The sequence below is a fragment of the Eutrigla gurnardus genome (genome assembly GCF_963514095.1).
Source record: "Eutrigla gurnardus genome assembly, chromosome: 9".
Lineage (NCBI taxonomy): Eukaryota > Metazoa > Chordata > Actinopteri > Perciformes > Triglidae > Eutrigla > Eutrigla gurnardus.
Window position 1 is genome coordinate 9333166 of NC_139923.1, and position 15544 is coordinate 9348709.

The 15544-nt window shown below is 41.1% G+C and overlaps 1 protein-coding gene across 1 annotated transcript in view; it reads right to left on the minus strand.

The window, feature by feature from the left end:
* Positions 1 to 644: 644 nt before the first annotated feature.
* Positions 645 to 15544, minus strand: part of LOC311018982 (mixed lineage kinase domain-like protein) — a 28134-nt gene continuing 13234 nt past the window's right edge. The window contains exons 4-11 of the mRNA XM_084018124.1: positions 5942 to 6119; positions 4864 to 4964; positions 4637 to 4772; positions 3573 to 3657; positions 3333 to 3475; positions 2646 to 2695; positions 1570 to 1710; positions 645 to 898 (exon numbers count right to left, since the gene is read on the minus strand). Coding sequence (XP_083874250.1) covers positions 831 to 898; positions 1570 to 1710; positions 2646 to 2695; positions 3333 to 3475; positions 3573 to 3657; positions 4637 to 4772; positions 4864 to 4964; positions 5942 to 6119 — 902 coding nt within the window. The 3' untranslated portion in view covers positions 645 to 830. The remainder of the gene's footprint in view (positions 899 to 1569; positions 1711 to 2645; positions 2696 to 3332; positions 3476 to 3572; positions 3658 to 4636; positions 4773 to 4863; positions 4965 to 5941; positions 6120 to 15544) is intronic.

The window sequence follows — 15544 nt, forward strand, 5'->3', positions numbered from 1 at the left end:
ATTAACGATACAGTAGTTGGCGATTCCATTCAAGAACAATTTTTTTGTTGTTGTAACGATTTGATTCGATTCTGTAAACCACGATTCGATTCAGTAACTTGTAACCAAAATTCTATATCCATGAAATAAACATGCAATAATGCGAGTGAGACTATCTTCTTCTGAAAGGTGAAAAAATAAACAGACCACAGAATTAATTATTTAACATATTTATTCTATAAAAATTTAGTCCTGCATAATATTATATGTTGAATACAAAAATGTAATGCTCAGTTATTTTTTAACATTTTTCAGTAGACTACATGCTGGCAGGGGAGAGTGTCTTAAACGTATTAAAACATTAATCATAAGTAAGAATCACGATTCATACGATTAAACACATTTATATCGATTGTTGGTGAAGCCAAAACGATTCATTCTATTTATTTATTTTAGCAGATCGATTTAGTTGAATCGATAGGATTGACAATCGATTCATCGATTAATCGAATGAATCGGTAAACCTCTAGGCCTCTCCTCATCATGTTATCAGCTCGATAACAACCTAAGCTCCTCAGCAGGAGCTTTGGCCCCTTAACATGCAATCGCCAAAAAACTAAGAATTTAAGAATTAAAGAAACAATAAAACACAGCGGTAAGCAGAATCATAACAAGGTTTTGTTTATAAGACGCTTCACCAAGAGTCAAAGTAGACTAACTGAAATAAAAACATATGCTTATAGTGTAATCTTTGTTTTTTTTTGTTCTATATAGACGTGTTCAGCGAGTTACAGGCGAGTTTTATGACTAGACAGTCGCATTTCTTCTCCTGAGGACGTCGCTGATGGAGATCACAGGGACAAGGAGCTGCATTGCTTCTCTAACTGTGTCACCTCGATCTGAAGTTTATCCACCAGCACTGCAGAAGAGAAACACAGCCACACTATTATTATTGGAGATACTTTTGTGTTGGTTACAGAGAATATATTTTCCCAATATGCCACATTATTTAAAGAGTATTTTAAGTTTCCTATTGATTGATGAATTAATAAGTATTGTATGTTTTGTATACTGTACGTCTATATTATCGTTAAATAGTTATTGTAGTCCATTAATCAATCAACCAACCAATTAATCAATCCACAACTTTTAGTGACAAGGGCACATTACATGCTCAGCTCAGGTGTCCCCTCACTATAGAGACGATTTATGACTTAAAATACTGTTGTGTTCACTACCTGATTACACCACTAGGTGTCACTCTACTGTTTGATATTGTGTTGTAGTACTAGAAGGGAAATAGAAGAAGATGCGTGTAGGGATCGTCAAGGAAGCTAGACCTACGTTATTGTGCTGCGTGCTTACTACCTTGTACTCAATATACTTACCCTTGAACATATGTCGGTCTCCTGTGCTTTATACTACTTGCAACATAACAAATACTGTTGATGACTGTGTAGGACATGCTCTGATGCAGGTCGAGTGTTTACTAGAAATATGAGCAGGTGTGACTTGTCAGTAAAGTTACAGTCAAGCAGATATAGAATCTATAGGTGAGAGTGCATGGTGATGGCACTTATTGTAAGTCACCTCCAGCAGATGGTCTCTGGAAGCTGTCGTAGGATCGACACCCGATGATCAGATGCTTCAGTCCTTCAGGACAGTCATTGGGCAGCGGCTGTTGAAATCTCTCTTTGCACACTTTTTGATAGATTTCCGTTTTTGACCAACCTGGAAGAAAAGCGAGAACACATTAAGAACAAAAGCAGAAGCCAATGATTCTAAAGTTTAGTATAGTTTAGTCGTATCTTTGAAAACAAACTATGAAGTGTAATAACATCGTGTTTATTTGCACTACTTTCAGTAGACACGCCAGAAAGGAGACGGGGCTTCCCTCAACGTAGACCCGAACCAGGTTTCCTCACCACTATTCTATACTATGCTTTGTACATGTTGAAGTCCCAGATCCACCAGGAAACCTAACGCTGTCCTGTCTGGGTTCATGACATCATCCAGAGGTGCTCGGTGGATTTCACCAAGCTGGATTAACTGGATCTAGCAAGACCCACATGGGCTGGTTTTCCACAGCTGGAGGAACCAAGAATAAACTAGGTGTGATTTAATATCAATAACCAGATGAAAAGGATGCTGTAATAACTCAATAATCAAATTACTCTGCTGTCCTGACATTAGTCGGGAGTTCGTTCCACCACTGAGGCGCCAGAACAGAGAAGAGTCTGGACTTTGCTGAGCGACATTTGTTTGATTTCAGCGATGGTGGTACCAGCCGGCCAGCTGAAGTAGAGGAGCGAAGTGCTCGCTTCGGGGCATGACGTTTGACCAGGTTTGAAGGTTTCTCTTCAAAATATAATTTCTGTGCTCGCAAAATATATTTTTCTGCGCTCAAAATCTTACATTTCTCCTTCATAAATGTGGCACAAATATAACGCTATAGATGGGTGCTAGGCTATGCTAACATTGTCGCTGCTCCATCAACACTCAAAATAACATGTATACATATACTGCAATATATAAAGTAAATTTAGCAACAAAATAGGATATTGTTAAATTAAATTAAATTAAATAAATTTGCACGCTTAATGCAAGGGAAAATTTAGCTTTTAGCTTAGGGTTGTATGTTGATTGTTTTGATCGCAGGTACACACCTTCAAAGGGATTGCTGCCAGTTACAACTTCCCACAGGACAATTCCAAAGCTGAAAGATAACATTTCCAAGTTATTGAACACCATTAAAATTGAATTTGATTAAACAAAAATATTATTGTTGCTTCACTTGGATGTTTGAGGTTCACCGTGACGATCGTTTTCACATAAATTACACAGTGTGATGTGGAAACTCAAAGCCTCCAGGTCACAAACATAGATAAAGATTTGATTATAAGCTCCTTTTTTTGTAACCAAATAACCCATTACATACAGAAAACTGGAAAAACACTGATAATGAAAAGGCTTGACTAAAATATTGGGTCTATACAAAGCATTCAAAAGGTGTAACCTTTAATACAGCTGTTACTAACAACTAAATAAACCTTTAATAAAGATAGTAAGAAACTAGATAAACCTTTGATGAAGCTGCTACTAACAACTAGATAAACATTTAATAAAGCTGTTAGTAACAACTAGATCAACCTTTAATTATGCTGTTAATAACAACTAAATAAACCTTTAATAAATATAGTAACAACTATATAAACCTTTGAAAGCTGCTAGTAACAAATAGATAAACCTATATTAAAGCTTTTAGTAGAAACTAGATAAACATTTAATAAAGTTGTTAGTAAGAACTAGATACACCTTTGATAAAGCTCCTAGTAACCCGGATGGTGTCTGACCTGTAAATCTCACACTGGGTGCTATAGATGTGGTTGATGTCATTGAGCAACTCTGGAGACGAGTAGCACAAGGACCTGATCACTCTGTCCTTTGTCTCCTTCATCAGCGACGTCTCAGTTTTGGCCAGCTCGAAGCCTCCCAGCTGAAAACAACAGCAACAACAACGTCAAGACTTCATTCAATGAGTGGAACATTGGGTCGTCAGCAAATCCCAGCATGCACTGCACTGGCCTCGGTACCTTGACTGTGTTGCCTTCAGCCACCAGGAACTTGCTGCTGTTGATGCATCCGTGAACCTTTGACTTTTCTTCTGTCTGGTGCACCCTAATAGACAACATCATCATGATACCTTCTATCACAAACTATATATCGTACAGATATCATTACATTTTAAATGTTTAGATGGCACATGCACACAGTGGTGGAAGGTGAGTACATTCACTCAAGTAATTTCCACTTTATACTTCTATTTCACTACATCACTTCAACAGAGGGAAATATTGTACTGTTTGCTCTTACTTTTATTTATTTGATAACTTGAGTCATTTTGAAAATTCAGATTAACACAAAATATAAATCAACTAATACATTGTGGTGTATTTCTATAGACTGAACAACCCAGCAGTATCTAAAGTAATTAAAATATTCTGCGATTTTTCCAGCTGCAACATTAAATGGATGAAAACATTCATGTATCAATAATTATAATCAAGTAATGTTCAGTATATCCAGTATATTTTGATGCTAAAACGTTTGTGCTTTCACTCAAGTAAAATGTATTTGTTTATATAGTTATTTCTTTTACTACACAAACATGTGCATACTTCTTCCACCACTGGTCAGAATGAACTTTTAAAGGCTAAATTTGTGTCCTTAAGAATTACTTTAGATACTTTTACATAAAAAGGATTTTTGAAAGCAGGACGTTATGTTACATTAGGGCTGTGACCAACAATTATTTTCATTATTGATTAAATTTACGATTATTTTTCAGATTAATCATTTGGTCTATAAAATGTCAGAAAATAGTGGAAAATATCCATCCCAGTTTCTCACAGGTGATGTTTCTTGGTCCTCAAAACACAAACATATTCCGTTTAATAGGATATTATAACTGTCCATATTTAAGTTTAAGATTTGAGATGCTGAATCGGCACTTTCTGCTGTTTTAAACATTAGTCAATTAATTAAATAGTTGGTGATTAACTAATCGATTAGTTGAATAACTTTTGCAACTCTATTTCACTGAGTACTTCTTCTACTTCTTCTTCACACGTATAATTAGTGACTGGAGAAGACTCACCGGTAGATTCCTCGTGCCGCGTCCCGACACATACGAGCTTTCTGGAGCCAGGACAGTGGAACGCCAGAGTCCAGAACCTGACGGAGACTTCCTCTCTCGCAGTACTCCATGATGAGGAGGAACTGAGGGTTGGGTCCTACATGCAGACACAAGGACAGACAGCCATGTCACTGTCACTTCTACAGCTGAAATGATAGTCCATCCGTTACGTTCTACACTTTGCTCACCGGTTTCGTCCTGGACACAGATGCCAAACATTCGCAGGATGTTGGGCGACTCAAAGCGCCTCATGGTTTTTATCTCTTTGTCGAAAATCTTCCGCACCTCCCTACATGTGGAGAAAAAGTTTGTGTTGACAGTGAACATTTTACAGTTACAATATGTCACATTCTTATAAGGCCTTGTGTGGAGACGAAGGCTGAGCTAACACTTAAAAAGGCCCATTCCAGCGTTACTACACGTCATTGGCCAACTAGCTTGCATCAACCTTTACCATGTTTAGCAAAATTGCTTTATTTTAAGTTTTGTTTACATTTTGTAAAAATGTAATTAAAGTTACTGAATGTACCTGAAAATGTTTGTCACAGTTTATTAAAAATAATCTCATTGTTAAAATGCTCCCTCTAGCTCAAATTCCAGTTAGAAGTTCAGTTCTTATAAGGAACTATTTTTCCAGGTGTAATAACGTTTGGCTTAACAGCTCTCTGTTGTGATTGACAGCTCAGAGGGTGGAACCAAAGTATAACGGAGGTCAATGATCGGCTGAAAGTTAGACGTCTGTCTTGTGTTGCATTTCAGACTTATAATGCTACGACCCAACAGTCTCCATTAATAATGTTCAACTTCTCCCAGTACATCTTCCTCATATTCATACTGGGAGTGTTGGGAAGTTGACCAGTAATGTCTTCTGTACGTTGAATAGTGAATCGCAAACCAAGGTTGAGCATATCTCATACAAGTTTGTTTATCTCATAACTTATAACCATAACTCATAACCTGGTTACAAAGTCCAATCAGAGCCAGACAGAGAACTGTTGACCAATGGGATGCAGCCGAGGGAACATTTGTTCCTTGTGCAGGAAGTAAAAAGAGAGTGTGCTTGTTATTGGCCGATATCAACGTGTGAATTTTAATGTATTCATAATGTACTGTAATTTTAGATCAAATAAACCATGTGGTGATTTTCAGGGGTTGAGTTACCTAAACCAAGAGACTTAACAGAAAAAAAATCTGAATTGAAATACAAAAATAACAACCATTTCTTCTGTATTTTGAGTCAGTCTTGTCCTGATATGTGGCACAGACCTTGGACTGGCATTCAGGGGGTCCGTGTATCTCTTAATGGCCACTGGAAACCTTCGGTACTCTCCTCTGTAGACCTCGGAGGTCGGCGTCGTCATGAAAGGCTTTTTGGGATACTCGTAGTCCAGCTCGTGTGGTTGGATCACTCGGATGTCTTGATCATTAATGCTGGGTTTTTTCACTGTGAAAACACATGTTCACAGATATGTTTAGTTCCATTTCTACCTGCATGGCGTCGGTTTTCTCCTGCTGCTCCTTCATGTACTGCAGAAGCACTGGGGAACAAACAACAAAACCAAACTGATACTAAATCCTGTCCAACCTCTCTGCTTGGATTTCCCACAAGACATCATTTTGTAAATGAATAGACCGCTGTTCTGTTCGTAGGAATGATGACGTATTTTTCTGGGTGGATCGTAGGTGGAGAAACAAATTAGTGAACACTGGCTGGGACCACAACTACTATGTGAGAAAGTTAACGTTAACCAACAGCGCCATATTAGCTGTTCATTAACGTTAACACTAGAGTGTTGTGCCGGGAGGAGAGCGGATGGGAGAAGACGGCTAGCTGATTAGCTAGCTAGCTAGCTTGTACATCTCCAGTGCTGGCTTGTTAGCTAGCTAGCAAGCAAGCAAGCAAAATTTATTTGTATAGCACTTTTCATAGAAGGGGTTCACAAAGTGCTTCACAACAGAGTCAAAGAGTAAAATAAGAATAGACAATTAAAATACAAAGGAGCATAGAAACATAATAGCATGGCAATATAAAACAAAGTTACGACAAAACCCAGAAAACCCACCCCTACGTAAAAGCCAGTCGAAACAGCAGGGATTTCAGATCCTTTTTAAAAGATTCGATGGAGTTTAAAGTGCGTAGGGACAGTGGTAGGGCGTTCCAAAGTCTGGGGGCAACAGCTTGGAAGGCTCTGTCCCCTCTGGATTTAAAATGAGTGAGCGGGATGGTAAGCAGGCATTTACCAGAGGATCTGAGGGAGCGTGAGAGGGTATAAGATTTTAGCAGCTCTAAAATGTAGGAGGGGGCTTGACCATGTAAAGCCCTGAAAGTAAGAACTAAGATTTTAAAATGAATTCTAAAATGGATTGGGAGCCAATGGAGTTCTGCTAAAATCGGCGTGATGTGCGCACTTTTTCTCGTGTGGGTTAAAAGTCTAGCTGCAGAGTTCTGAACAGCCTGGAGGCCATGAAGTGCTTTTTGTTTAAGACATGTGAAAAGGCTGTTGCAGTAAGCTAGTCTCAAGGTCTCCTGACTGCTCTTTCCCAGTGAAGTAGACTCCTAGTGGAGGGGAATGAGGCAGAGGCAATGTTAGACCAACCACTGTAGCACAAATGTCATGATTCACAACATGGCAGCCCCTCCTTCTCCCTTTTGTGTGTGTTGTCATCCATCATGTCATTCATTCATTCCTGCCTGCCTATGGAGCTAACAGCCTGTTTCCTGCTCTCCTGTGTCTCCACACTGTGTGAGTACGCCCGAGATGGACATCACTGTGCCGGGCCCCAGAGCCGCCATTACCACTTTGCAGACGCCACACCAGAGACACTCACACTAGTGCCTTCACTGGATCCCGGGAAATCGCACCACCCCTCCCCTTTGCACATTCTGACATTAAACTTGTTATTTAATTGTTTCCCTGTTGTCTGAGTCGTGCATTTGGGTGCAGTCTACATTCAAACCTTAACAACGAAAGCATGGCAGAATCACCAAGGTGGCTAGCTACTAACCAGCCACAAAATTAGCTAAATTTAACAACTTAATGTTTGATCCACACACTGTTTGTTCAGATAATTTTTTTCTGTAATAGTTATTGCATGAAAGCATGGGGGAATTAGCAAGCTAGTTAAGTACCCAGATGTCCGTTAGTTTGCTTGCTAATTCCGCCATGTTTTCATGCTTTGCGGGTAACAGAAAATTAGGCCGCCAGCAGGCCATCTCTTCATCTCTAGTTTTGCTTATTAGGAACATATTCTCTCAATCGAAACACTTGGCCAATATTTTAGCTCGCTATCCTTGAATCGTAGTTTATCATCTCCAGGGCTCTCAAGTCTTGCGCATTTGGCGTGAAACACACGCATTTTAACCTGTTCACACGCTCACACGCCACATCTAGTATTTCTCACGCAGACAAATTACCGGGATAATGAAAAAAACGTTCTCTTATTTTACGAAAATAGTTCACCGAAATGTGTTTCTGAAAACATTTCATGCGAGAAATAAGCTACCGGTATGCAGCTGCTGAATCTGTCTTTATTTTAGATCGACAACGGTCAGTTTAAAAGATTTTCAAGAGCTTGCGGGGGGCGGCGCTGTCTCTCGAAAATCGCCGCGTCGCAAAGGAATTGCATGGCTTCTTACATAGACAATGATTGGGAAGCGTGGAAATAACACTGCCTGTGGACACGTACCTTCCGCCAAAATGTCACTCTGAACTAAGTTAAAAACTTGAGAGCCCTGCATCTCAATGGGAATTAATAAAATACCCATTCTTGCAACCAGCAACCCAAAAAGATGCAATTTCCTGTGTAACTTTAGCCCACTACAATGAGGTTACTCGTGTTTTGCCTCCATTTAACAATGTGACTTAATCATGTCGGCTGAAAAAGGTGGGTGCTCCGTAACTTAATCCAGAACAATCGGATTACAAATGTGTCGTGGGCCGTTTCGAAAAGGACATTGAGGTACTGCAAGGTTCAGGAAGTGCAAAAGCTCCTTGAACACATGTGTTAGCTTTCCCGACTTAGATAAGATGAATTGGGAGAAAGTCTGTGGCATTCCAAAATAATGTTTTGAGAAAGTTGAATAAGACCAAATAAAGATTTAACATACTTTTCATATTGTGTCACGTCACATTAAATTAAGGCCATAGAGAAAAGCATAGCGGGAAATAGGCATGAAAGTGGTGAAACATGCATGCATTGCATACATGGATTATGTTTAGAAAAGCATGTATATATTTCCCGTTATGTACGTTAATTTTCCTCTGTGAAAAGGTGGTATGATAGTGGTTATTTTTAAGTTAAGGCTCCTGTTTTCCCGTGCGTCTATGAAGGCACACCAAAACCTTTTATTATGGAGGGAGCGGGGGGAAAAAGAAGGTTTTTGAGAGTGGCGCCAGCATTTTCTGCAGCTACAGATAAATTAAAAAAAACATTCCTTCAATGGTGTAAAAGTCAGAATCGCATCTGGGGAATGACGAAATGAAATGTATTTTACGTTAATTTACTTTTGTTTCTCCTGATTCGGTGCGCCACCAAGAAGCGGGCGCATCACGCTGGGATTCCCGGATTGCATCTTCGGCTCAAAACTTTTTGTGTTTTTTGGGTTGGGCATACCCGGCCACATGTATGCAATCTTTCTTGCCTATTTTTTTTGTGGATTATATTTTTTCCGTTGTTTTCTTGGACAGTGGATTATTACGAGGCAGTGGCCTTCCCGAGAGCTCCTGGATTTGGACTGTGTTGCGCCAGGTTTGGTTGCGTTAACGTGGACTCATTTTAGTTAGTTTTGTGGACTGCACAAGTGCTGGAGAACTGGGGATTATATGTATGAAATACCTTTGTTTTGGGTGAGTGTTAAATACAGGCGCCGGGCGCGCGTATTGGACGTGATGTGGTGACGTGTCTATATTGTTCTTTACGTTGATCTCCTGAGTTCCATTATTAGAAAGGCAGACTTCGTCTAGTAGGAACGAACGAATATTATTCCTTCAGGTATTGGACACAACATCCACTAAGTGTCGCCATATAAGAGACAAATCATAGCAGACCACGTGGACCAGATGCTCAAAGATGGCATTATTAAGCCTTCTCAGTCAGCTTGGGGTGCTCCTGTGGTTTTGTAACCAAACCTGATGGATCAATTAGATTCTGTGTGGATTTCCGCCGCCTCAATGCCAAGACACAATCAGATGCTTGCCCCATGCCTCTCATTCACGACCTGTTGGAGTCCATGAATGGAGCCTCTTTCTTCAGCACGCTTGACCTGAAATCGGGATATTGGCATGTTGCCATGTCAACAGAAAGTAAAGCCAAGACGGCTGTAATCACACCAATGGGCCATAACCAATTCAAGGCTATGCCATTTGGCCTCAAAAATGCCAGGGCCACCTTTCAAAGGTTGATGGAGAAGGTCTTGGGCGAGTTGAGGGGTCACATTTGCTGTGTGTACATCGATGATGTGATCGTATACTCGGCTACCACCCAGCAACATATCAAGGACCTGAATGCCATCATGAAGAAGCTACATGAGGCAAATTTGACGCTCAACTTGAAGAAATGTCTCCCTGTCTGACCTTCTTGGGCCATGTGGTCTCAGAGACCTCAAAAGACCACAGCAGTAACCCTTTATCCAACACCCACCAACGTCAAATCTCTGCAGCGGTTTCTTGGTCTTGTTGGGTTGTACTAGAGCATGACATTTTTCGGGAATTCCCGCGGGTCACGTGATTCCCGTGGGATTCCCGCGGGATGGGAGTCAAAGTTTTATTAATCCTGTGATTGGGACGGGATGGGAATAAAAAAAAACGGGAGCGGGCAGGAGCGGGAACGCCATTAATAGATGATGATTTTCAGCCGTGTTAAACAACCAAAAGGACAGACACGTCCATTTTTGTAGTCATCTTTCAGTGAGCCAAAACTATTTTGACTTGCTTTAGCAAGTCAAAAGAACTACACATCCAACAGTGCTTTGACTTCCGGCCGGGCCGGCCACTACCGGAAGTTAAATGCGCGAGGGGAGGTAGAGGCGATGAAGCCGGGAAGCGAGAGCTACAGACTAAAGTCCGACACAATGATCCGTCGGTGAGATTAACTGACTTTATTGGGAAGTCGCAAATATTGCATAGATTCATGCGAGTTGAATGTGATGAAAAAAAAAATAAAAAATGGAGTTGGATGGGAGTGGGAGTAATTTTGAGTGGGAGCGGGATGGGAGCCATTCTACAGGAGTGGGACGGGATGGGATTTTTTTTTTTACTCCGGCCCGGGATTGGGATGGGATGGGATTTTTTCTCTGGGAGTGGGATGGGACGGGAGTGAAAATCCACTCCCGTGTCATGCTCTAGGTTGTACCACAAATTCATTAACCATTGTGCCGATCTGGCAGCCCCTTTGAACCGCCTAAAGAGGAAGGATGTGGAGTGGATATGGTCCGAAGATTGTCAACAGAGCTTTGACCAACTGAAAACAGCACTTGTCAATGCTCCTGTCTTGACACAGCCTGATCACTCTCTCCCCTTTGAAGTCCACACTGACGCAAGTGATGTGGGGTTAGGAGCTGTGCTGGTCCAAGGGACTGCTGAAGCAGAGAATGTTATTGCTTACACCTCCAGAGGGCTACGTGGAGCGGAATGCAATTACTCTACCTCCGAAAAAGAGTGTCTTGCAGTAGTGTGGGCAGTGGAGAAGTGGAGACACTACCTGGAGGGGGTGGAATTCAGTGTGTATACAGACCATGCGGCCTTGACCTGGGCATTTAATTGTCCGAAGACCTCTTCGCGTCTGACCCGCTGGATCCTCCGGCTTTAACAGTTCTCCTTCAAAGTCCACTACCAGAAAGGCTTACAAAACATTGTACCTGACGCGCTTTCTAGAATTGAGACTTCAACCCAGTTGCCAGCAGCATATGTTGCCCTGAACACGTCGCACTATTCTGTCAACCTGCCCGTCTCTTTGTCGGAAATAGGAGAGATGCAAGGAAAGGATGCAGAGGTCAGTGAATGGGCCAAGGAGGCTGTTTCCAGTGTCTCTGAGAGCAGGCCAGACCGAGTGGGTTTCTCGGTGTTGCAGGGGTTTCTGTACCAGCGGTCACCTGTAAAGGAAGGGGGAGACAAGTACCAACTCGTTGTTCTGAGGACCTTGTGCCTACATTTCTGGAGTACTTCCATAACCATCCCCTAAGTGGACATCTGGGCTGACTGAGAACCCTCTTGAAAGTCCTTGAAGTGGCCTGGTGGCCGTCCGTCCGAAAGGATGTATGGAAGCACATCAAGGAGTGTAATATCTGCCAAGCCTACAAGCCTGACAACCAGAGGCCAGCAGGGCTCATGCAGGCTACTCCGGTAGAGAATCCATGGGAGAAGCTGGGGATGGATTTGATGGGGCCATTTCCCCGCAGCAAGAAGGGGAGTACATTTCTATTTATGATTGTAGACTATTTTACAAAATTGGTGGAGATGTTTCCTTTAAAAGACAGCAAGGCGCATCGTCTGGTTGCCATCTTAAAAGAAGAGATCTTCACCCACTTTGGCATTCCACGTGAGGTTGTCTCAGACCGGGGGCCTCAGTTCATTGGCAAGGAGATGGCAACCCTCTGCAAGTCCTGGGGAGTGACCCAAAAGTTATCACCCCCAAGCCAACCTCACTGAACGATCAAACCGGATCATCAAGACGATGATCGCCTCCTATGTAGGGGACAATCACAAGAACTGGGATCAGTGGATAAGAGAATTCTGTTTTGCCATCAATACCGCCTACCAGGAGACCACTGGCCGAACACCTGCCGAGTTACTGCTGGGGAGACCTCTGAAAGGTCCCCTGGAAAGACTAATCACGCCACCTTCACCTCATCAACCTCCGTATTCCCTCCTAGAAAGGCAGAAAGAAATAATCAGTCAAGTCAAGAGGAGAGTCGAGGAATGTCAGATCCGACAAGCCAGGTATTATAATACCCATAGGAGAAGTGTACAGCTCCTGCCGGGAAACCTGGTTTGGGTCCAGACTCACCCGCTCTCCCAAGCAACTGAACATTTTTCTTCCAAGCTTGCGCCCAAGTGGTCGGGACCAGCTACAGTGATGAAGAAATTGGGCCCCATCAATTACCAAGTGCAGTGGAATGACCACTATTAGAAAATTGACACAATTAATGTGGTGAACCTAGCCCATTTCCCGTTATGTACGTTTTTTTAATTTATTTTTTAATTTATTTATTTCGGGCATGTCAGTTAAATCATCATCATCACACATCTTTGTTCAAATAATACAATACACATGGCCGAAAGGGAAAGTGGGAGAAGCCAAGGCTTATCTAGTCCCGCCCCCATTGCCCACAGGATAAAATCTTCATCATAATATTTTGTTATCTTTTGCATTTTTCATTTGACATAACATTTTCTTTTACTTGTGACATTTGACATAACATGTTACAGCAGTAGGTGATATAGAGAGCTGAAGTCCAGAATGTTAATTTGTTATGCTCCCATCCCGTCACAACACCGTGTCTGCTGATTCGTGCCTCAGACCTTTATCAACTCTCATGCAATAATCTGTACCGGTCAACGTTTGAATTTACATACTTTTTCTTAAAGCCACTTAGTGTTGCTGATTTTTTTACTTTTTCTAACACATTCCATTGTCTAACACCTGTGACCGATAAGGAAAAGGATTTTAACGTAGTTCGTACCTTCCTTTGCCTAAAAATCATGTTCCCTCTAAGATTGTGTCTCTCTCTGTCTAGGAAAAGTATTTGCAGGTTCTGGGGGAGAGTTCTGTTAGAAGCTTGGTACATCATTTGTACTGTGCGATAGTTTATTAAGTCATATAGTTTGAGTATTCTTGATTCGATAAATAAGTGATTTGTGTGTGCCCTGTAGTTGGCATAGTGTAAGATTCTCAAGGCTCTTTTTTGGAGAATTAACAAGGGCTGTGTGGAGCCTTTATGTGTCCCCACACCTCTGCACAGTATTGCAGGTGCGGAGAGACTAGTGCGCAGTATAACAGATGAAGTGCTTTTTGATTCAGTATTTTTTGTACTTTCCAAAGTATGGACACACTCCTGGCCAACTTCCTTTTTAATTGTCTTATGTATGGCTTCAAACTTAACATGTCATCGATAATCACTCCCAGTACTTTATTCTCACGGACCCTCTCAATATTAACTCTGTTTACTTGAATGTTAGGACTGTTGTTGGAGCCTCTTTTCCCATATAGCATGTATTTAGTTTTTCCAAGATTTAGTGATAATTTATTTATATTAAACCACACTTGAAGTTTAGCCATTTCCTGATTTACTGTTTCCACAAGTTGGTTCAAGTCACTCCCCGAACAGAAAATATTTGTGTCATCCGCGAATAATATTAATTTCAGAGTATTTGACACTTTGCATATATCATTTATGTATAGTATAAACAGCTTTGGACCCAGAACTGACTAACAGACTATGTCCAAGCTAGTCGATGTGTTATCACCTATTTTGACATATTGGGATCTCTTGTGTAGATAGCTCTTGACCCACTGCAGTGCTACACCTCTAATGCCATATCTCTCCAGTTTAGCTATTAAAATATCATGGTTAATGGTGTCAAATGCTTTTTTCAGGTCTATGAAAATTCCTATGGAATATTGTTTTTGGTCAATAGCGTCGGTAATGATTTCCACAGACTCAGTTAAAGCTAGGGCAGTCGAATGGTTCCTTCTGAAGCCATATTGGCTGTCATATAACAATTTGTGTTTGTTGATGAAGTTGTCTAGCCTATTGTTGAATAGCTTCTCTAGGATTTTTGACAGTTGTGGCAGTATAGAGATTGGTCTGTAATTGGTAAACTTGTGTGTGTCACCATTCTTAAACAGTGGCACAACCTTGGCAACTTTCATTTTGGTGGGAAATGTCCCGGTTTGAAATGACAGATTGAAAATGTATGTCAGGGGTGGAATGATTCCATCTAATACTTTCTTAATTAGCCTCATGTCCAGGTCGTCAGCATCAGTAGAAGTTTTGGCTACGCATTTGTTGACCAGGTGTCTAATCTCTGTGTCCTTCACTGGTGTGAGAAACATTGAGGTGGGATTTCTGTCTCCATCCTTATCAAAGTGGCTCCAGTGCAGGGGTGAGTCAGGAATGTAATTCGCTAGCTCTGGCCCGATGTTTACAAAAAATTGGTTGAATCTATTTGTTATGACCTCCGGGTTATCCTCCTGCATGTTGTTATACTTGAAGTAGGGAGGGTAGTTTGGTTTTTTACTTTTATTATTAGTCACGTTGTTTAGAAAATCCCATAATTTTTTAGTATACTTCATGTTTTCTGCTAGTAAATTGCTGTAAAATTCTTTCTTGCGTTCATTTAGGATGCTGTTTAACTTGTTTCAATACCGTTTGTATCTCATTTCTGACTGGGCCGTGCTTGATTTAATGAACTGTCTGTACAGAGTTTTTTTTTTTCTGCAGGCGTTTATCAATGTTTTTGTGAGCCATGGTTTCTGCTCCTTATTCCGATTTGGGTGTCTCTTTTTCACAGGACAGTGTCTGTCGTACATTGTTTTAAATATTTGCAAAAAGGATTCATATGCATCATTCACATCTGTTTCATTATAAACATTTTTCCAGTTTTGTATCAGTAGTTCATTTTTCAGTGTATTCATTCCTTCTTCAGTTCTGACCCTTATGTATATGTTTTTGTTCGGTGTCTGTCCCACAGTAAATTTGCAGTCATAGATAGCAAAGATAGGTAGGTGGTCACTTATATCATTTATCAGGAGTCCACTTGCTGTGTCAGTAACGTTAGTAAAGATATTATCAATCAGAGTAGCACTGTGTGTAGTGATCCTGCTAGGGCGTGTGATAAGAGGTTGTAAGCCCATTGTATACATCATGTT